Source organism: Nanorana parkeri, unplaced genomic scaffold (genome assembly GCF_000935625.1).
Source record: "Nanorana parkeri isolate BGI_ZX_2015 unplaced genomic scaffold, ASM93562v1 scaffold2103, whole genome shotgun sequence".
Taxonomy (NCBI): Eukaryota; Metazoa; Chordata; class Amphibia; order Anura; family Dicroglossidae; genus Nanorana; species Nanorana parkeri.
In genome coordinates this window covers 116433-138726 of record NW_017308371.1, presented here as the reverse complement: position 1 = coordinate 138726, position 22294 = coordinate 116433, and the positions used below count along the sequence as shown (strand labels likewise).

The following is a 22294-nucleotide window of genomic DNA, read 5'->3' as shown; positions in this document are numbered from 1 at the left end:
CCGTTCGCCAATCCCCTCCCCGTTCTATGGGGCCGGGAGCGACGCGTATTGCATCACTTCCGGTCCCATAGCTGTCAGTGCCGGGCTCCTGAAGCCCAGCAATAAGCTATTGAAGTGCAATCTGCACTTCAGTAGCTTATTTTAAGTGTAAAGGTTACACTAGGGGTCTTTTGGACCCCCAGCATCACCTTAAAGAGTTCCTGTCGCCACTAATCTGCTATCACATGGGGGGCTTGTAAGCCCCACTATGTGATAGCAATTAAAGTAAAGTTAAAAAATAACAGTTTTTAAAATTAATATTAAATTAAATAAATGTAAAAATAATTGTAAACATTTTTTTAAGTCCACCTCCCACACGAGCACGCACGCCTTCACGTAAACATGCATCTGGTGCGTCTACGTATGAAAATGACAATCGCGCTACACATGTTGGGTATCACCGCGCTTGCCAGAGTGAGAGCAATAATTCTAGGGCCAGTATTTTTGCATATCTCTAAACTGATGACCGGTGGGGGCTTTTAAAGCGTTGTCTATGGACTTTTTGGGATACTGAATTTTGTCACCGTTTCTCAGACGCACACAATTTTTAACCTGGGTATGTTGGGTATCTATTTTCTCATTATAACCTCGTCTTTTATAGTTTATTTAAAACATGGGTATTTTATTGTGTTTTGGGACATTTAAGTGCATTTTTCACTAAATTTGGGGGTTTGATAATGAGTTGCGCTAATATTGTGCAACATAAACATTTGCAACTGCCATCATTTTATTCTATAGGGTCTTGGCTTTCAGACCCTATATAATGTTTGGGGATTTTAAATAATTTTCAGGCCTAAAATGTGGAATATAACATGAGTGCAAAAAAATGAAAAAAAGGCCTCAGTCATGAAGGGGTTAAGCAATATTTTGTTCTTGTAAATCCAAACTTAGTTCACTGAGTTCTTGGAGAGCATCACACATAACACCCAAATCAAGAACATATCAACTTCATGTTGTTTTCCTTAAAAGACCCTGATAAAGACCGCAATCTGTTTTGGTTCTTCTGTTGTCTTCTTTTGCCTCCTGAAAATGATGAACCAGGGCTTCATAGTCTTTCCACACTGCAGAAACTGTGCAAAACCTAGAAGCAAACCAGGGAGTAATTAAAATCCTTCCAATTTTTAAAAGTTCTAGATCCGCTGCACAGTTCTGTAATTCCCTAGCATTCTTCTGAGAACTATGGTAGGTCAAACAGAGCTTGTCCATAACATTTTTTAAACTATTAACTCCAGGCACCTTGTTCACTGTATCACTGACAGACAATTTGATACGATGGTTAGCCCAATGCCAAAACATAACCCCTGTAATTTATTTTTGCATTAAGTTCCTAACGTCATTATGTACATCGAACCACACTGCAGCACCTTCACACGTGACAATAAATACTCCTTTAAATAATCCTCAGATATTCCTAGGAGCTCAAGATGACTAATGAGCTTACAATTCCTTTTGCTGTTAGATCTTGTAACTCAATCAAATCTAGGAAAAGATTTAGGCCTGGTTCACACCTGTACGTTTTGTAGCGCGTTCAACGCTCTACGAACGCTCTACAAAACGCTCAAACATGAAAATCCCATTGTTTTCTATGGGTATGGTTCACACCTTGCTGTATTTCAGCCCGTCTGAACGTGCTATAAAACAGCCTACGCCTGAAAAGGTACATGAGCTTCTTTGCGGTGTTTTTGTCACGCGTTTTCATTGGGATACAGCCAAGTAGCCCTCGGAAACACGCGTCTGTCGTGCGTTTTTTTTACCGCGAATCGCGGAAGAAACGTGCATTATGAAACGCGCGACAAACGCACATATTCGATATGCCTAGGTGTGAACAGAGCCTTACAGGAGTAGAAAGATCAGGAAGAACTACAGGAATGATAACAATCAAAGTTGTTCTATTATTCATAGTGGTTGATTCATCAATAATTAAGAACATTTTGTTCTTTGAGTTTACTATGTTGGTTATTAATGTTTTTTTTCCATTTCATTTGCAATATGGTTTAGAATGTTAATGTAGGCATTTGCAGAGTGAAGCATACATCCCATGTCTAGGCTATTTAAGTTCCTATAAATTTATTTCATCTTCAAAGATGTCAAACGATTTTTTTTTACAACTTTGTAAGCAGTTTGAAACACATTTGTAGTTACGTCCTTATTACGAGATGAAACGTTTATAAAGACTTTCTCTAATGTTTTATTTTGAGCCTGAGATTTTATTTTGAGCTGCTTTGTAAGCTGCACTTTCCTTGTGATCATAAATCTTTTTTCCTAAAGACATTAATTGTTGTTTGCGAGATTCTACAAAATGGCTAATTTTACAATTTGCCCACTCTACTTAAATCTTCATTCCCATCATTTTGCTCTAGTGTCTAACATTCAGGCCAATCAGCAGACTTTCCTTCCTCTTTCCACTTGCATCTTCAGTATTTGTGTGGTGATCCTTTTCACCACCTTCAGTGTTAGTTTTTTGCTGTTCTAGAGGAATGAATCGGCAATTTCTTAATTTACAGCCATCCTTTTTTTACTCACAGCAGGCATACAATAACTATTTATTTTATTCATTTTGAAAACAATTGCAATTCAAAAGACTGTAGACTTGGATCAATTCAGCACACGGAACCAACTATAGAGCTAGTTTAATGCTTAATTAAATAAGACTGTATACTTGAATCAAATGAGAGCACTGAGGACTTGGATCAATTCAGAACAAGATACCAGCTATAGAGCTAGTTTAATGCTTAATTACATAAAGAGTGTAAACTTGTATCCACTGAGAATACTGTGGACTTGGATCAATTCAGAACACAGTTCCAGCTATAAAGCTAGCTGTGGCTGGCAGTATGAAAAATAAAGACAAAAATAAAGAAGGCAATACATTTTAGGCTATATATAATATATAGCCAATTATTCTAACTGTAAAGTTTTTGGGGGTTTTTTTGTGCCTCAGGCTAGCTTCTCCCACCCCTGCAAACCTCTCACAAAGATCAGACAGGATGGACATCGACTTTTATATTGCACCAAGAGGTAACAACCCACTTTCATTATGATTGGCTGCTGCCAATCATATCATGCTCGAGCTCCTCCTGATTGCCTGGAAAAGTTGCCAGTGCAATGGTTTAGGCGGGTTTATAAAATGCCCCCCGCCCCTGTCCCTCCTCCATGTTTGCCGCCAAGCGCCATATGATTTTTTAAATTATATAGCCTCCCCTGGGCTCTTCTTCCTTGCCTGGTGCCGTCAACAGCTTGCTGTACAAACACTCGGGGTTTGTGTCTCACTAATGCGCAAGGGTCGTCTGTCTCACTAATGCACAAGTGTCCATACGGCAAGTGTACGGACACGATGCCAGACAAGCAACATCACCCTGCGCAGGTTGATGACGCTTGTCTTTAGCTTTACCTGTACACTTGATGAACGGATAATGTGCAAGTGTCTATGCGGCAAATGTGCGACACTGAGCCAGACCAGCACCAGATAATGCTTGTTGCCGCAAGGGCGCTTTTAGAAAAAAAAATTGTGAACAGTAATGATCTATGGCAGAAAAAAAAATTTAAGAAAGGTGGCAGTACTGCGTACCAGCATGTGCCGCCAGAAAAAAAGCCCTAGGTTTTGTGACTGTGACCCCGGTAACTGCAGTCCTGGAGAGGTGGACAGATTTGCCACTTTACAAAAGCCAGTTTGAGCTATAGTAAAACAAGTTTGGTCCCATATGGTAAAGGGGAGGTATATAGTAAACTGGGACATTACAGCAATAAATAAAATAGTTATATTGCTTACACAGTGATATACATTGTCTCGAAGATTTTTTATAGGAATAGCTTTTTACAAAATGTATTGACTACTGGGTTCCCTCTTTTAGATTAATGGCATGGATGTCCAAAACAAAGAAGAGGCAGTAGCCATACTGACACGAGAGGAGAGCACTAACATCTCCTTGTTAGTTGCTCGTCCAGAGACTGAGGTAAGATTCTAAATGCATCTGCTCACTAGTAAAAGTCACCTTATCATACATTGCTGGAAAAGATTGAGTTATACCTAGTGCTACCATTGATGTGACATTTTAGACATTTAAAAAAAAAGAACTCTGGGCAAAAAAAATGTCAGCCTACCGTAACTAGCTTTTGGAGGTATTAAAAATATGTGCTTACTTTTCTACATAGCATAGTCTTCCAAAAATCCATGGTACAAGCCTGTGCTTCCTGCCCTCTGCCTCCTTAACATTCCTGCCACACACTGCAGTGGGCGGAGTAGGGAAGTTTTATGCTGGGCACACACCTTACAACCATCGCAAGACTTTTGTAAGGTACTTAAAAAAACGTACGATCTGCCTATCTTGGACAGGCAGATCGTACTTGCGATGATCGCAAGCCGCGCCCCCCTGAGGGGCGGGCTTCCGATGACCGCAATGCCGAATGGGCAGTGTGCTCTTGCGCACACTGTCCCGTCCGGCTTTTATCGTACGAACATGCTACACACCCGCCGAACATCGAACGATGCTCGGCGGGTTTTCAAACACCTTCCACACACCTTACGATAATTGCACGATCGCGGGATTTCCCGCGATTATCGTACGATTATCGCAAGGTGTGTGGGGACCTTTAGACTGCTGGTCTGACTCCGTCCACACTGTGTTACTGATAGACCAGAAGCTCCATACTCTGTCACACCTCCTTCCCTGAGACTGGGCGGTGCTTGAACTCTGTGTAAAGCAGTTGCTATTCCTCACTAGTGATGGCAAGTTTACATGAATCGTTTAATTGGTTCACTTGCTGAGTTTGCTGACAAGCAAGTAAACTGAAGCTCAGGAGCTGACTCAACCTAAAGGGTTTAAGTATCAATCTAAATGAGGATCTCCTCTCATCCAGACTCTGCGTGTCATCTCTTTCATCTCCCTTTGATTCAGGGCCCAGTCACACGATAAAGAGTGCGTTACAGTGGAATGCCAACCGGCCGGCTCAGTTTTCCGGTCCAGTGTGATCTGCAAAAAATAGTGCGTGCATTTTGCAGATCGCACTGGACCAGAATGCTGTCACTAATGTGCCACGCGTTCGGGTGCCGGGGAACACGCTGCAGGCTGTGGCTGTGGTCCCATTGCCTTCAATGCACCACCATACCCCCTCCCGCCCCAAAACAAAGTGAGCCAGCCGAGTTGCGTTCCAGAGGCCGAACGCACTCTTTATGGTGTGACTGGGCCCTTAGGGTACTGGTCTACTGTTGTGAGTTCTAAGTCTCTGTTGTACAGGTGTACTGTTTGGCAGAAGCCGACCTCTCTCACTCTATGATCATATTACCAGTGCTACTGTCCTATTGATTCAACACTGAACCCTTTCAAATTAATCGGTTATCAGTTCAGTCAGATGAATAATTTCATCCAGTTCACTGAAAAGAATTGATTCAAAAGAATGATTAGTTCTTGAACTAGACATCACTATTTCCTGCAGCCAGATGCCCTGCTGGACTGTTAGTAGGAGATAGGATGACTTCAAAGCAGGGGGATGATTGATGCAGAGGTGCCTGTAATGTATCTATTCCCTGTGTCTGCACTCAGAAAAAAAAAATTAAACTAAAGTCATTGGAGCATATAGTATTTTGTAGCTCTTATCATCTCTGCCTATACATGCCTCCCACTTCCTCTATTTCACAATGCCTCATGGGAGACGTAGTCAGCTCTCTATGACAGGATATGACACACACTGGTTACCTAGATCGTCCCATTGGCTGCAGGAAGGACTGATCTAATAATAGGATGATGTGACATCACTGGCAGCTAAAAATGAGGATTATAAGAAAAGTAAGAACTTTTATGATAAATTCTTACAGCAGTTTGCTTCCTCTGACTGAGAGGGACCTAAATATACAGGGTGACCAACGGGAGTCGGACGTTTTTAGAACAGGTAGTACACAGTAAGTGGTGATGGGAGGGGGGACGAGCTAGGTGTCTCAGAAAAAAGAAAAGGCTAGTTGCACTCCTTACCGGTATGGCCCCGTGATCAGGGAGGGGTGCTTGGAATGACTGTGGATGGCGCCGCCAAATACAGATAATTGCAGAAACGTCACGAGCACACCAAATCCTTATAGGATCAAAGTTCGTAGATTTATTGCAAACTCATGTCAGTTACACAAGCGCTTTTGGGGCCACACAGGGTCCCTTCATCAGGCATAGCAATGACACAATGATAAGAACAGAGAGGGTTTAAATAGGCATAAAGCACTGGAATGCCAATTCAGTCACAATAAAGCAGTGGACATTACAACATTGTTTGCTTACAACAGCTTTGTTCGAAGTGGTGAGTCTATCACAGCAAAGCAGCGGCTATTTCATCGAGAATTCAATGTTGGTCAACATTGGGCCATTCCCAGTTGCAACACGGTCCTCATGTGGATTGAACATTTCAGAACAACCAGAAACATTATGAACAAGAAACCACCAGGTCCTGCCGGCACTGCAAGGACGCTGGAAAACATTGCAAGGGTGAGAGAGGCACTGCTTAGGAGCCCGGGACGTTCTGCTCGAAAGACATGCAAGTGAGTTAGGGTTGAGTCGTGAATCAGTGAGAACCATTTTACAGAGAGATTTAAGATTCTATCCATACAAAATGTAGGTTATTCAACAGCTTAATGTGAGAGATTACGCGCAACAAAAAGACTGCTGTGCGAATGCACGTGATCTTGGTTCTCACTGATTCACGACTCAACCCTAACTCACTTGCATGTCTTCGAGCAGACTGTCCCAGGCTCCTTACTAGTGCCTCTCTCACCCGTACATGGTTTTCCGGCATCCTTGTAGTGTGAGCGGGGCCTGGTGGCTTCTTGTTCTCCATGTCAACCTACATTGAACATTGATTTTAACATTGAATTCTCGCCGAAATAGCCACTGTGTTGCTGTGATAGACTCACCACAAAGCTGTCGTAAGCAAACAAACGATGTAATGTCCATTGCTTCATTGTGACTGAATTGGCATTCCAGTGGGGGGGGGGGGGGACACCTAGCTCGTCCCCCTCCCATCGCCACTTACCGTGTACTACCTGTTCTAAAAATGTCAGATTCCCATCGGTCACCCTCTATAATGTGCATCCTGGAGTTCTTCTTTAAGTTTGGATAGACTGGGAGAAGTATTATACATTCTGCAAGGTGTTTATTGCGTTCCTGTTGGAAAGATTTCTTCCCCTTCCCCACTCCACTACAAAAATTGTCCCTGTTGTTGAGCTACAGGAAGCAAAGGAAATTCTTCCCAACAAAGACACCGCAATACAACTTAGCAGATATTCTATCCCTTTATGCCTTCCCCACTCTACCCAAAACAAAGATAACGTTTCTAATTGAGTTCTACCTTATATAGTTATCTGTTTTTGGTATAATCTAGTCAAAAAATAGCCATGCCTGATGTAATAAAAGAAAAAATATTATGTTTTGTTTATAACATTGATCTTTATCTATTCATGCATCGATATAAAATACTTTATGGCCTAATACTTTACAGTGCGTATCATATCCTGTCATTAGTGCCCCTAATTATTTGTGTACACTCTCTGTGGTTCCTGTTTTGATTCCTTTGTGTACAGGGCAACACAGACACTGAGTGCTATAAGTCTAATAATATTTGGAGGGTTATTCACAAAGCTGCCAAAGGCAGCCAAGTAAATAACCAAGCCAAATTAAACTGAGCCAAGCGGCGTTCAGCTATTTACTTACTTACAGCTCTGTACTGCTGATATCAGCCGCACATCGGCTAAAATCAGCCGTACACCGGCTGCCTTCGGTCAGCTGAAAATGCTCTGCATGTTCAGCTGAGCTGAAGTGCAGAAGCAGTTCGACTCAGCCGATCCAACATCTGGATTGGCTGAGCTGAAGCTCCAGCAGTTCACTCGCTAATTCTCATAGGGGCCGAATGGCAGTGAATGAATATCCCAATGCCGCCAAGCAACATTCTGCTCGGGTATTCTGCTCGCTACCTCCGAGGTAAAAAAGAAAAATACATTTTAAAATTTTAAAAATTTGAAGAAAAGAAAAAAAGAAATGATAGCGTGGAGTCCCCCTCCCAAACCATACCCTTTAGGTCTGGTAGGAAAGTTAGGAGTGACCCCAAGTTAAAAATCAAAAAACAGTGCGTGGTGTTCTCCCTCAAAGTCATACCAGGCCCTCAAGGTCTGGTAGGAATTCTAAAATATTATTCAATGACATTCTGACCAATGCCAACAAAATATAAACATTTGGGCAGCGCTAGCTGTGACATCACCACTAGCTCCGCCAACTGTTGACATTTGTCTGGCACCTGACAGTCTGTCCGCAGGTCACAGACTAATCAAAACAAATGGGCGGAGCCAAGTTGTTGTCCTTTAATAACAATCCAATGTCCTCAAATAACCCGAGGACGCTGGTCTTTCATTAACCCCTTCGTGACTGACGACGTACAGTGTACGTCGCCCGCATGGGGGCTGTTTAAACTGCTTTTAAAGCGTCTTCTATGGACTTTTTGGGGTACTGCAGTTTTTCGCCGTTTCACGGACGCACGCAATCTGTAACCTGGGCATGTTGGGTATAGTTTTACTCGTTGTTATCTCATCTTTTATATTTTATTTAAAAAATTGGTATTTTGTTGTGTTTTGGGGCATTTAATTAAATTTTTCACTAAATGTTGGGGTTTAATATGGAGTTGCGCTAATATTGCGCAACATAAAAATTTGCAACTACCACCATTTTATTCTATAGGGTCTTGGCATTCAGAAAATATATAATGTTTGGGGGTTTTAAGTCATTTTCAGGCCTAAAATGTGGAATATAACATGGGTGCAAAAAATGAAAAAAAGGCCTCAGTCATGAAGGGGTTAAATGACAACAACTGGGTGGATCCAGCTGTGACATCACGGCCGGCTCCGCCAAGTTGTTGTCATGTAATTACAGGCCAGTGTCCACGAGGACGCCGGGCTGTCATTAAATGACAACAATTTGGTGGAGCCAGCCGTGACAGCAGACCATTCTCCGCGCTTCGGCTGGGGCTATGTACAGGTGATTGTGAATAGCCCGTACAGCATCCCCTTCGCTTCGGTTCCAGCGTCCGAAGCCCGCCCAAGGATCAGCCGAAGCTACGGCTAGATCCTTTGGCTCAATAGTGAATAACCCTCTTAGTGTCTTATCTGAGCAGCAGAGTATAACAGACTTTAGTCATCTACCAAGCAGTTGTTCTTAATCTGACTTTTGCTATGGTACTACAAAGCAAGCAGGGCTTTAAAGAAGAACCCTGGGCAAAACTTTTATTAACCCCCTGCTCTGCAATGGTTAACTGCTCATAGTTACATAGTTACTTAGTATTTGGGGTTGAATAAAGACATACGTTCATCAAGTCCAACCCATATAGGTCCACGCATCATCTCATTCTTAGGGATACTGGTATCCCTGGATATTACGATCCCTCAAGAAATTGTCCAAACGTTTCTTGAACAAATCTACACTCTTGGCTGAAATCACTGCCGATGGCAGTGAGTTCCAGACCTTAACCGCTCTTACTGTAAAGAACCCTCTTCGCCCATTGTGCTGGAATTTTTTCTCCACCAACTTTAGGTGGTGGCCTCTAGTCTTTGTAAAGGAGTTAATCTCATTTTTGTCTAGTTGAAAAAAAAAAAGCTATACTCACCTGAACCGCGGAGCCTGCTTGCTTTTAGACCGATCTCTCCCTCTGCTGCAGTGGTCTAAGGTCCCATAAATCATTAAGTTCTATACACTGTGTATTGACGTGAGGATGCTGAGGAACATTCCAATGCTGCAGCATAGGAGGAAAGAGGCTTCAGTGACCGTAGAAGAAGGAAGCCAACTCAGCGGTTCTGGTGAGTATAACTTTTTTTTAAAGCACCTAGACAAAAACAAGTAGTTAATCCTTGCAGTGGGACTAAGGATTAAAAAAAAAATTGCCCACAGTTCTTCTTTAAGTTGGGCTTTGAAGATTCTGAATACCCTAACACTGCCAACTTTTTTATCGACTTTTTCCAACGACTCATCATTCATTTTCTATTATCCTAGATGGGCAGGAGATGGAAAGATAGTGACAGAGAGGATTTCTTGGATGATTTAGTATCTGAAAATGATGAGGAACTACAAACACAGAGAGTGATCTCTCCAACCCAACAGCAGGTACCTAGCGTCTACAAGTTCAAGCCCTATCTAGCATAAAAGCTCTATGGTGTTTCTTTTAAAACTCATTTATATTGCCTCTTGTCAGCATTATTTGCATTCTCATGATTTAAAATGATACATAACGACATCTATAGCTACTATATTTGCCATCCTTTCAAACATATACAGTATTTCCTGGTTTGATTCCATTTATGTGTTCATCTATCCACACAATTTTGGGAAAAAGGGGCACATTTTAACACATCAATGTTTAGTTGAAAAACATGCATTTACCAACTTCCATTGCCATCAGTTCATTCTAAAAAAAGCAGGCCAGTTTATTGGTACTTATTGATACAACGTTCTTCATCAAAAAGAAAGCCAGTTATGAACTATGGTCTTTACTTTAAACAAACATTTATAAGAATAAGATTTAGTCACAAAACAATCTAGGAAACGTACAATCATATGAAAAATGAAGTATACCCTATTGACTTTTTGAACATATTTGAGGAGGTAAACATTAGACCTTTAGTCAAACAGTGTCTACAAATAAATGTGATATGCTTGAACAAATGGTGCATACAATTGGCACATTGTGTTCATTCTCATAATCTAAAATATTAAACATGCAAATTTGGGGGCACATGCATACAGGGGACCATGCTGGACATCTATTAACTCCGCTCCACATTTCCCCAGCACATTCGCCCTGGAGATCATGCCTTACTTCAGCTCCCAACACAAGCCTCCACGCAGCAAGACCAGCAAGACCATCAAAGAGGCCTTGGCTCAAGCTGTATCTAAAATGGCATTGGCCTCCTCCGACCAGCCGGATATCAGAACTATGCCACCCATACTCTGCAGTGAGGATGGCGGTGATAGCAGGGCAAATTTCTCCTAACAGCCCCCCCCCCCACCCCCGCGATTCTTATCAGCAGGACTTAGGCAAAGAATTGACTACATGCTTCACAAGGCCTTAGAAGCAACATCTAAATAAATCACTGATCAGGTAATGCAGGAAATAGTTGAATTAGGCCACAGCACTGCAGGCCTGGAGATACGTATGGAAGAAGTCACCTCATCTGTTACCCTGCAAGATTGATTGATTGATTGATAGGCTAATCACCAACTTGCAGCTTATTTGGAGGACCTGTAAAATCGGTCGCAATGATCTAATATTTGTTTCAGGGGTATTCCTGGACATATTTTGGATATCCATTCGATGCTCCAGGAACTTGTTTGTTCAATACCTGTGGAAAGGCTAGAGATGGAACGTATACAGGTGAAACTCGAATAATTAGAATATCGTGCAAAGTTCATTTATTTCACTAATGCAACTTAAAAGGTGAAACTAATATATGAGATAGACTCATTACATGCAAAGCAAGATAATTCAAGCCGTGATTTGTCATAATTGTGAAGATTATGGCTTACAGCTCATGAAAACCCCAAGAACCCCAAATCCACAACCTCAAAAAAGTAGATTATTACATGCAATCAATAAAACAAGGATTGTACATAGAACAATATCGGACCTCTGAAAAGTACAAGCATGCATATGTACTCAGTACTTGGTTTGGGCCCCTTTTGCAGCACTTACTGCAATTACTTTTGCACGATATTCTAATTATTCGGGTTTCACCTGTATGTATGCTTTGGTAAGACGGAAAGCAGGCAGTCCACCTAGAGTTTTTGTGGCCAAATTTCTTAATTTTTGCACTAAGGAGTCAATCCTCCAAGCTGCCTGCAATCAATTATCTTACTAAATTCTTGCTTATTTTGCTCCATCAACAATTGCCAAGAGGATAGAACGTAGGCCCCTTCTATATATCCTGCAATACAATCAAATCTCTTATGGTTGGGGCTTTCTAGTTCGTCTGCTTTTTACCTACAATGGTCGACAATACCAAAGATCTTCTGCTACCGAACTACGTCAACTACTGTACGAGCTTCAACTTCGTTCTGCAGAGGACTTCCCCCTATCCTCTCAATCCAAATGTTGTCGTCAGAACCTTCTTTTGTCCCTGCTGACTCGCCCTCCAAGGCGACTAGAAAACATATCTCCCTTCCACCCCTGTAGACTTGGACTTTGCTAGTTTATCCTTCTTGATCTCTGTTCAACTGTATTTCACATATCTCTGCATGGTCCATGCAGTGAATATTTGATGTCTGCACAGTGGCATCACAAGGGAGGTGCAGCCCGATCCGGGTAATGCTATCGGAGGGGGTGACAACAAAATAACTGACAGTAATTTTGGTGTCACCCCCTCTGAAAAGTTGGGCACTCTCGTCTCTCGGGCTCCTCTCTTTGCTGGCATCCATCACCCACGTGACTTCAATACACACCTGCGTGATAATGTCCCAGCGGGGTGTCACCCAGCGGCTGTGCCGGAAGACACCACGCCTGGAGACTGCCCTGTGTCTTCATCATTTGGACTGAGTCTCCTTCCCGGCTGCAGCTTGGAACCCTTCCTTGCTCTGCTATATTTAGTACTTCTTCACACCTGGACACAGTTTGACTTTCTATATTCCTGGGGCTGAATATTTACAATGTCTTCCTCCTGATGGTTTGTTGTCTCTACATTTCACCTGGCCTGTGGACTGGTACACTATATCCTTTCTTAGTCCTCCAGATTTTGTTTGTTTATTGTTTCTAAATTTACCCTGCAATTTCATTGTTTGTTGACTATTCCCTCCTTAATGTACTCCATGACATATTTTTTCAGAGTGTTCTGATACAAACTCTCTAGGCTTAGAGTTCAAATTTATCACTCTTACTGTGCCCACTTTCACACTTTGCTTGCTGTAGCCCTTACCTCCTGCTTAAGGTCTCCCACTACTGCACGGAATCTCTTATATTTTATTGTTTAGCTCTGTACACTTTGGGATATTTATGTTTTATTTTACTTTTTTCTATATGATGTGCTGAGGTGATAGTCACTTTTGTTCCCCCTAGACCTACATTGTTTTACCACACATTTGTCCTTGAGATAGAGACAAATGTTTTGCCTCTCTATCTCCTTAGGTATTTTGTTTTAGCTTTACTTCTTAGTTTTGCTTTCCCTTTTAGCTTTCTGGCTCTTCTTTCTTTTCCTGCTTTGCCTTCTCCATCTATTCTTTTTGCCTTATCTTTTTCCTCATTTTTTTCTTCTCTTGTCCTCAAGGAGTGAGGTGCTTGTCCTATTCACCATCCATGGCTAACCGCATCATCCCATTGGCTTTTACTCCTAGAGAATTATGCCTAATCTCAATATCCTTACTTTGAATGTAAAGGGGCTAAATTCTCCTCACAAGCCTTTAAACATTTTTGCCCCTCTCATATAGACATAGGATTTCTTCAAGAAATGCATCTTTCACATTCCTCGGCCCCTAAATACTTTAGATAACATTACCCTCAGGTCTACCTAGCTTGTGCCTACTCTAAATAGTGGGGTGTACGTAAGTCCACAAATTTTGTTTGTAGCAAAGACATCACCCAGCTGGTCGGCATCTGATTCTTTAGGACAATTGTTCGACCAAGAAGTGACTGTAGTCTCGTATTATGCCCCTAACTCTAACCCTATTCCCTTTTTCCATCATATTGTTTCCACCATTGGACATCACCAGATAGGAACCCTCTTTTTTTGTGGGGACTCTAACCTCCCAATCTCTCCTATCTTGGATAAATCTTCCGATGCCCATTCTACTTCCCCTTCTTCCTCCTTGTACTGACACAACACTTGTTGATCGCTGTCTGGTGCGAACTCCACCCTTCTACCCGAGATTTAAACTTTTACTGTGCCCCACATAATTATTTTTCTCGGATCGATCACATCTTTCTCGCACATACTATGTTGCCCTCTTTACTTACCTCTACTATCCAGCCCATTTTGTGGTCAGACCATACTGCGGTGACACTTTCCTTATCTTTGCTACTGACGTCATCTACTGACCCTTCTTGGACATTGAATAATTATCTTCCATCCTACAAGACCCAGTTATCTCTTATTAGATCTGCTATTATGGACTACTTATCTAATAATGACATCCCCATCACCCTCTGGGAAGCACACAAGGGGTGAATCCATTAAACTTGCCTCGGAAGACAAATTTGTGGAAGCTTCCATGCGTTTTCATCTCATTCCTTTCCCATCTAACCGTCTCCATCTTGACAACGCTCTGAGAGACCTTAATCTATTATTGACTTACACTGCCGATTGGCAATTATGTTGTACTCGCCATCACTTTTACTTAAAAGCTCACAAACAAGATACTTTGCTTGCTATCCGTCTTCGCAATATTGGCCCAACCTTAAAGCCCTATTATTTAACCACTACCAAGGGGTCTGTAACTTGCAACCCTTCTAAAATTGTTCAAGAATTCCATCATTTATTCCGACATCATTTAACCCAACTTTATTACCCTGGGTGACCTTTCTTAAAAACAGACACTGATGGGCTTTTCTCTTCTATTTCTCTTCCCCCTGTTCTGGACTCTCTTAAGGAAACACTTGATAGCCCTATCACAGACACAGAAGTACTTGCAGCTGTAAAATCCCTGAATCCCCATAAACAAGCGGGCCTGGATGGCTTTTCTGCGCTCTCTTACAAAACATTTTCTGATCTCCTTGCCCAACTTTAGTTTTAGCCTTTAACACCATTAGATTAGGCAAGTTCTGTGGCAGGGAAGCGCTAACCACCTCCATCTGCATGCTTCTCAAACTGGACTCTACCTCGTGTTCTAACTATCGCTCCATCTCCGTGCTTAACATAGATATTAAATTACTTGCCAAAATTCTAGTGACTAGGCTCAACTCAGGTGTTGGCCAGCTGGTGCATAAAGATCAGGTTGGTTTTAAGCCCTTCAGACATGCTACTAATAGTATTTTCAGGGCAACTCTCTCGTCCCACCTAGCTACAACACGCAAGATCCCTGCCATGTTTCTCTCTTTAGATATAAAAAAAGCTTTTAATTCTTTATCTTGGCAATGCTTGTTTTACGCTCTCAAGAAGTGGGGATTTGGCTTGGAATTCTGTAAATGGATTTCTGCACTGTATTCTCATCCTACAGCCTGTGTACAGTATGTAGTCTTTAAATCACCCCCCTTTCTCTATAGGCAGAGGCACCACACAAGGTTGCCCTTTCTCCCCAGTCCTTAGCCATTCTGATACGTGACCATTCAGATATTACTGGTATTCCGGCCTCCTCGTGAACTTTGAGAAATCCAAAGCCCTTAATTTCTCTCTACCTAATCCCTTGGTTCAACATTTGCAGGTAACCTTTCCTTTGCCATGGGTTTCTTCTTACGTTATCTTGGCATGCATCTTACCAGTTCTTATGACTCATTATATGCAGTGAATTACCCAGCACTTTTCCGTAAATTGCAAACTTTCTTATCTGCCTGGACTCAATACCCACTCTCCTGGCTTGACCATATAGAGGTGATCAAGATGACGTATTTAACTAAACTTCTGTACTTTTTTGAGTCCTACCTGTTTTTGTCCCACCACATTTTCTGTGCATTCTTCAGCGTCACATTTTGCAATTTATTTGGGCCGGACACAGACCACGCATCCCTAAATATACTTTGTTTCAATCTAAATCTAGCAGTGGTCTAGGAGTTCCTGAATTTAGCTAAATATTACTGAGCGGCATAATTAGCTTCTTTACTTAAATATCAGATGATCTTTGAAACTCCTCTTTGGATCTCATTGGAGGCGGTGGATTGCGACCCTATTGGTGTTAGTAACCTGGTCTGGCTACTCCCAAAGATTGATTGCATCTTTGTAATCCTGTGACGTCTCATTCCCTTAAGATATGAGACTTCTCTTTTCTCCATAACCCTGCATTTTTGCTGGGTTTGGAGTCCCCAGTTTTATTTCATCATTGGGTATCCAAAAAAGACATAGTTCACTCCCATACATTATTAGTGTAGCCCCTGCACAGTTGCTGCATTGTTGGAGCAATTCTCCCTGCAAGGGGTTAATCGCCACAGTCTTTGTTAAAACTGTGAAGAGACTTGATTGTTTGCCACTGTCTGAGATCATTGCAGCAGGGACTTGTTGGATTTGTAGTGTGCAGACAGGGAGAGATGATGTCAGTTCAAGAAGATCAAACTACATTTCCCAGGAGACTATATAATCTGGGAGAGTGGATTAAGCCCTTTCTGAGAGAGCGGGCAGACCGTGTGAGATTCTGGAGGTGACAGGAACTGTCTGGAATCTGTCTGTTTCTATCACCACCAGGGAGAGATAGAAACCCAGTGGTGATTGTCAGAACGAATGAACGGATCCAGTGACTGCTGCACCAGTAGAGACACCGCTACCCTCCTACAACCGATCGAATCCTGTGGAGACTGCATGGCTACTGCTGGAGACAGAGACCTGCCATCTCCCAGACCGCTGCTGAAGCCCGGGACTAGTTGGCTGGAGAGAGAGAGGATGCCCCCCTTTTGCAAACCAACGTGGGAACCACCTTTCAAGCTGCAGGAGTGGTGAGAGTCCATTGGCTGCTGCTTTACAGTGTTTAAGATCATTCTGAAAACTGCACCCTGGGCCCCACTGTTGGCTAGCCTTTACAAGTCTAACAAGTACCACTGGCCAGTAGGTTAGAGACCTGGATCTATTGGGACTTATACTTGATACTCATTGATTGCCGTCAACTGACAGAACTGTTAGTATAGTACTGTTTACAGCTATGTTTGTATGTTGTATGTTTATTTGCTATTGTTTCTCATGCTTATGTGCCTTTTGAATTAGTGCATTATTTGTCTAGTAAATCTTTTACAAAACCCCACAAGGTGTGCTGGTGTGCTGTGGATCCATTACAAGTGGTTCTTCACAGAAGTGAGACAGAAGTGCCCATTATATACAACGGCTCCCTCCGGGGGTGAGCGCTACATTAGATTCTATTGGAGTCCTTCCTTTCCAGATCCTACAAAGACGACACAATCTGCCTATATCTGAGATATTTCGATATCTACAAATTAAGCACTATGTAATTTCCTTGGTCGGTACTCCCCTTGCCAAGACCACCCTTCCGCCTTATGAGCACGCATTCGCTGATTCTCCATATGCCAGGGGGGTCATCTCTCTGCTATATACCTTGCTTTTGGCTGATTTGCCACATCCTACCTACAATGACATGTCTAAATGGATTCAAGACTTGGGGATAACCCAGGAAGCTGAACAATGGTCTCAAATCTGTGAATCCGTTAAATCTTCTTCTCAATGTTCTGATGCACTAGAGACTAATTATAAAGTTTTGCTTAAATGGTACTATAAGCATGTTCTCCAGTAAATCTCCTAACTGCATTCAGAAATGCCTCAGTCCGGGCACCATTCTTCATACATGGTGGTCCTGTCCAACCGCTCAAATGTTTTGGCAAAAAAGTCTACACCCTACTTTGCTCCCTCCTACTGAGAGCTCTTCCATTTCACCCCAGTATGGCCCTACTTGAAACCAGAGGGAATTTCTAAGCCTCAATATGCACTTATGATGCACGCATTAACAGCTGCCAAGCAAGCCATCGCTAAAGCCTTTCCTCCTCTCTACACTTCTCTGAAGTCAAATCCCGACTTCTCATACAAACAATTATCTGCTAAACTGCTTGGCACCATACCCAGATTTTAATGAATTTGGGGCCCCTGGGTTAAGAGGTATCTCCCCCCTGAAATTGAGTTTAATTGACATTTAAACTCCTTAACACACCTCTCTTCATAATTGTTAGGCACCTTCGCCCCTTCGGGACCTCCCTCTTTCTCTCTTTTCTTCTTTTCTCTCCTTTCTATATCTTTATTTTACATAGTATTTGAGGTTGAAAATCCCTTTCTTTCGACTTTGATCCCTTTCTTTTCAAATTTCACAACTTCATTACCATCTCTGGGCTTAATTTTTACTATTGTATAGAATTGTGTCTGTCTCTTATGTAAGCCAGTATTGATTTTTCTTATGATCAGACCCTGTTGTCCCATACTAGCCAATCCACCAAGAAAGGCCTAAAAAAAAAAATCACTGATTCAAATCCCATTGAATGGGTAGTCTATGCCCACAAACATCTTGCAAATGAAGGAATCATGGCAATACTAGCTTCTGAGACCAAGGGTTTGTTTACATTTCCCACAGTACATTATTACATCTATTGATATTTTTGTTAAATAAATGAGCTTGAGAAGGCACAGTTTCTTTTTTGTTTTCAATCACGTATATCACCTTTATCTGCAAGCAGTGTTTGAATAAAGATCTAATATTTGCCTGTTTAAATTTGTTGAAAAGTAATTTCCATTGGTGTACCTTTTTCACATGACTGTATAAAAAGTGGATGAATATAAGTATAGAGTGCAGATTATACATAGGTAAAAGTAGATGCTTGTGGAAAAAAAAAAGTAGTAAAAATAAACTTTATTGCCCGCAACAACCAATCAGTAAGGATATTTTTTCTTTATTAGACTAGATAAAAATGTCTGAATGCCATCAGCAACACTTTCCCGTCTCGATTTCACACAAAAGGACCAATGATGTATAAATAATGTCTTCTAGTTAAAACAGTGGTAAACCGAGCAGGGGAACATGTTTTGCCCTGGGCCAGTGCCTTCCTACCATAAAGAAGGTCAGGCCCCTGCAGTGGCTGCATCCACTATTTCAGAATTCAGTAACATACCTTAGATTTGTGGCTGTTAATGTCCCAACAACTCTTAATGGAAGTGCCACTGGACCTCCCACCAGGTTGACAAAGGGATGTTGATGCATCTTGGTGATTACAATTAACTGAGCCGTGCCTGCAAATTACATTTAGAAAGCAACGGGAGAGCAACAGTGAGTCTGAACCGTGAGACAATTTTTTCAGAACAATTTAAAAAAACAGAGATTCAGGGCTGATTAACACCAGCAGCAAAAAACGAACATTTACGCAGCAGTTTACTTTTGTTTTAACCACTTGAAGACCAGGGTGTTCAACCCTCTTCCTGTCCAGGCCATTTTTCAGTATTCAGCAGTGCGGTACTTTGACTGACATTTATTCTGTCATGCAACGCTGTACTGAAATTAATTTTATACCATTTTTTAGGGACAGATAGAGCTTTCTTTTGGTGGTATTTAATCACCACTGGGGTTTTTAGTTTTTTACTATATAATAAAAAGAGTACTGAAAATGTTATGTTATAAAACATTTATTATTTCCCAATTTTTTTGTAAAATATTAAATTGCGTGCGCCCGCAAAGTCGCAAAAAACGACCATGCCTAAAATTAGCCATAGGTGACACTTTACAAGCTTTTACCGCTCATCAGTTTAGTGTTATTAGTGATTAATGGGCCTAAAATTATTGCTCTCACTGCGACGTTCGTGGGGATATGTAACATGTGTGGCATAATCGTTGTTTTTGCACGTAGGCGCAGCCGATGCGTATTTACATTTATAAGTGCGTGCACGCGGGGGAGGGGAACTTTAAAACTTTTTTGGGTGTTTTTTTTTGTATGAGATTTTATTTTATTATTTTATTTTTTTTACATAACTTTTTAATTTTTTTACACTTAACTTGATTGCCATCACATTGGGGCTAAAAATCCCCCTGTGATAGCCAAAAAACAATGACAGGTCCTCTTTATGGAGACATCAGGGGACCCCTAATGTCACCTAGGGACCCCCAAAGAAGCTGATGAAGCAGAGATCTGTTTCACCAGCTTCTACCAGCCAGAGAAATGACAGCTAAAGGCGGAAGTGAAGTAATACACATCGCTTCAGCCTTTAGAGAGAACAGAGGAGAGTTCAGCGGTTAGCAGAGGGGGGGAGTGTATTACATGGTATTACAAGCGATCGGCTGGCTGTAGAGCTGCCCGAATGCTTGTATGTAAACATTCACACTCCCAGCGGAAACCTGCTCGCGTGTGCCCGCTAGGGGGCGCGCACGAGCATCAAACAAAATGGCATACATTTAAGTGACCCCCAACTATATTTTATATTTGTTACATGTTCGCATTCACATAGTTTAAGCATGAAAAAAATGCTTCTTGCAGTTTAAATAGCTTTTACTTGGGCTAGGGTTTTAAGGGTTAAAGTTTCTTCTTGCTTCTATTTCTTTTAAATGTTAGGAGGGGCTGTGACGGGTGAGGGGTCTTGTCCATTCAGAGGTGGCTTGTCCTTGCATGTTAATAAAGCTTATCAGATAAACACAATCCTCAAATTTCAGTCCCAAGACTTTCCATTGGGACAGACCACTGCACTGAGGACTAAGAAAAATCTGGAATCAGCCATCTTGCCTAATGTGAATAGGAACACATAATGAATATATGAAAAGGTTTTCCTAAATTTTACTGCAAAAGTGGAAATACACTTTAAAAATGCTTTCAAGTACATTAACTATTAACAAAAATGTATCTTAATTGTGTAAAACTCAGCTGTAGATCCTGAAATCATCTCTGAATGTGCTGCTGACATTGTCTTTCCTTCTGGAGAGTGGCTACTTTTGTTCCCCATGGTCCTTGCGTGTGTTACAAAGTAGCAGTACAAAGTGAGCTCCAAGCTCACTCCCGTGATGGACTATAATCTCAATACAAATTAGTAAACTAAATGTGAGCATGTAGTCCATCACAGAAGCGAGCTTGAAGCGGTGGCCACTTTACAACACACACAGGGACCATGGGGAACAAAAGTAGCCACCCTCCAGAAGGAAGGACTGTGTCAGCACCAATTCAAAGTTGATTTGAGGATCTGCAGCTGAGTGCATTCATGTTAATAGTTAGGGTACTTGAATTAATTTTTAAGGTTTACCTTCTGAGTTTAGTGTCAGTTTAAGGTACTCTGTCATGAGAAAGGTATGGGGGGCTGCTTTGGGTGACATACATTTTTAAACATATAAATTCCTGGCAGTAGTGTTGATGCTTTCGCCCTAATGCATTCTGAGTTTATGACCTGGAACAAGTATAGTGATAAGGAATTTTGACACTTTTCAGTTTTTACTCATTTACTGCTTGCTTGTTCCAAGTCAATGATTCAAAGATAATGAAGCCAGACATGGCCAGGCAACTTCTCTCTTAACTGATTGAACCTCATTCATTGAAAGGCAATAAGGCAACATGACTGCCTCTATGTACAACCCCAATTCCAAAAAAGTTGGGACTCTTTGTACAATCTACAAAAAAACAGAATACAATTATTTGCAAATCTCATATACCCATATTTTATTCACAATAGAAAACATTAAATATTTAAACTGAGAAAATGTACTATTTTAAGACAAAAATAAAGTAATTTTGAAATTGATGGCAGCAACATGTCTCAAAAAGCTGGCAAAGTAAGTTGTACTAAGAGGGAAAAGCTAAAAGAAAATGTTGCAACTAACTACGTTAATTAGCAACAGATGAGTAACATGATTGGATATAAAAAGATCATCTTAGAGAATAAAGGTGCCCATACACTGCTCGATTCTCGTACGAGAATCGCGGGAAATCCCGCGATCGTACGAGAATCGATCAGTGTGAACGGAGACGTGCGACCGTTTCTACTGTACGGTCACACGTCTTCCGTCGAACCAGCATGTTTGAAAACCAGCCGGGAATCGTACGATTCTCGGCTGGTTAGAACGGTGCTCGGAAGACAAATGCCGAACGGGCCGGTGTGCGCACGCGCACACTGCCCGTTCAGCATTGCGGTCATCGGAAGCCCGCCCCTCAGGGGGGCGGGCTTGCGATGATCGAGAGTGCGATCTGCCTGTCCAAGATAGGCAGATCGTACGTTTTTTTAATCCTTGTACAACCATCGCAAGACTAAGGTCTTGCGATGGTTGTAGAGTGTATGGCCACCTTTAGTGTCTCAGAAGTAAAGATGGGCAGAGGTTCACTAATCTGTGAAAAGCTGTGTCTAAAAATTGTCGAACGATTTCAGAATAATGTTCCTCAATGTAAAATTGCAAAGACTTTAAACATATCATCACCTACAGCAGGGGTCAACTTTTCAAGTCCTGAGCTACTAGCCAGGCCTTAAGAGTTACTCGCCACCAGTTGCCCACCTAACCCCTACCCTCCCGTGGCCTTAACTCCGCCCCTAAACACACCCTCTTAAATAATCTTATCAGTGAGACTGTTACATGTTTTATGCAGAATAAAGTTACAAGAATAAATATTAACAACTTTAACAATATTACTATAAAGCTTCCTGCCCCCACATATAAAATAATAC

The 22294-nt window shown here is 41.7% G+C and overlaps 1 protein-coding gene across 1 annotated transcript in view; it reads left to right on the top strand.

Annotated features, from left to right (window-relative positions):
• Positions 1-22294, top strand: part of PDZD4 (PDZ domain containing 4) — a 54213-nt gene that overhangs the window by 19157 nt on the left and 12762 nt on the right. Inside the window, exons 6-7 of the mRNA XM_018572679.1 lie at positions 3891-3992; positions 10047-10157. Coding sequence (XP_018428181.1) covers positions 3891-3992; positions 10047-10157 — 213 coding nt within the window. The remainder of the gene's footprint in view (positions 1-3890; positions 3993-10046; positions 10158-22294) is intronic.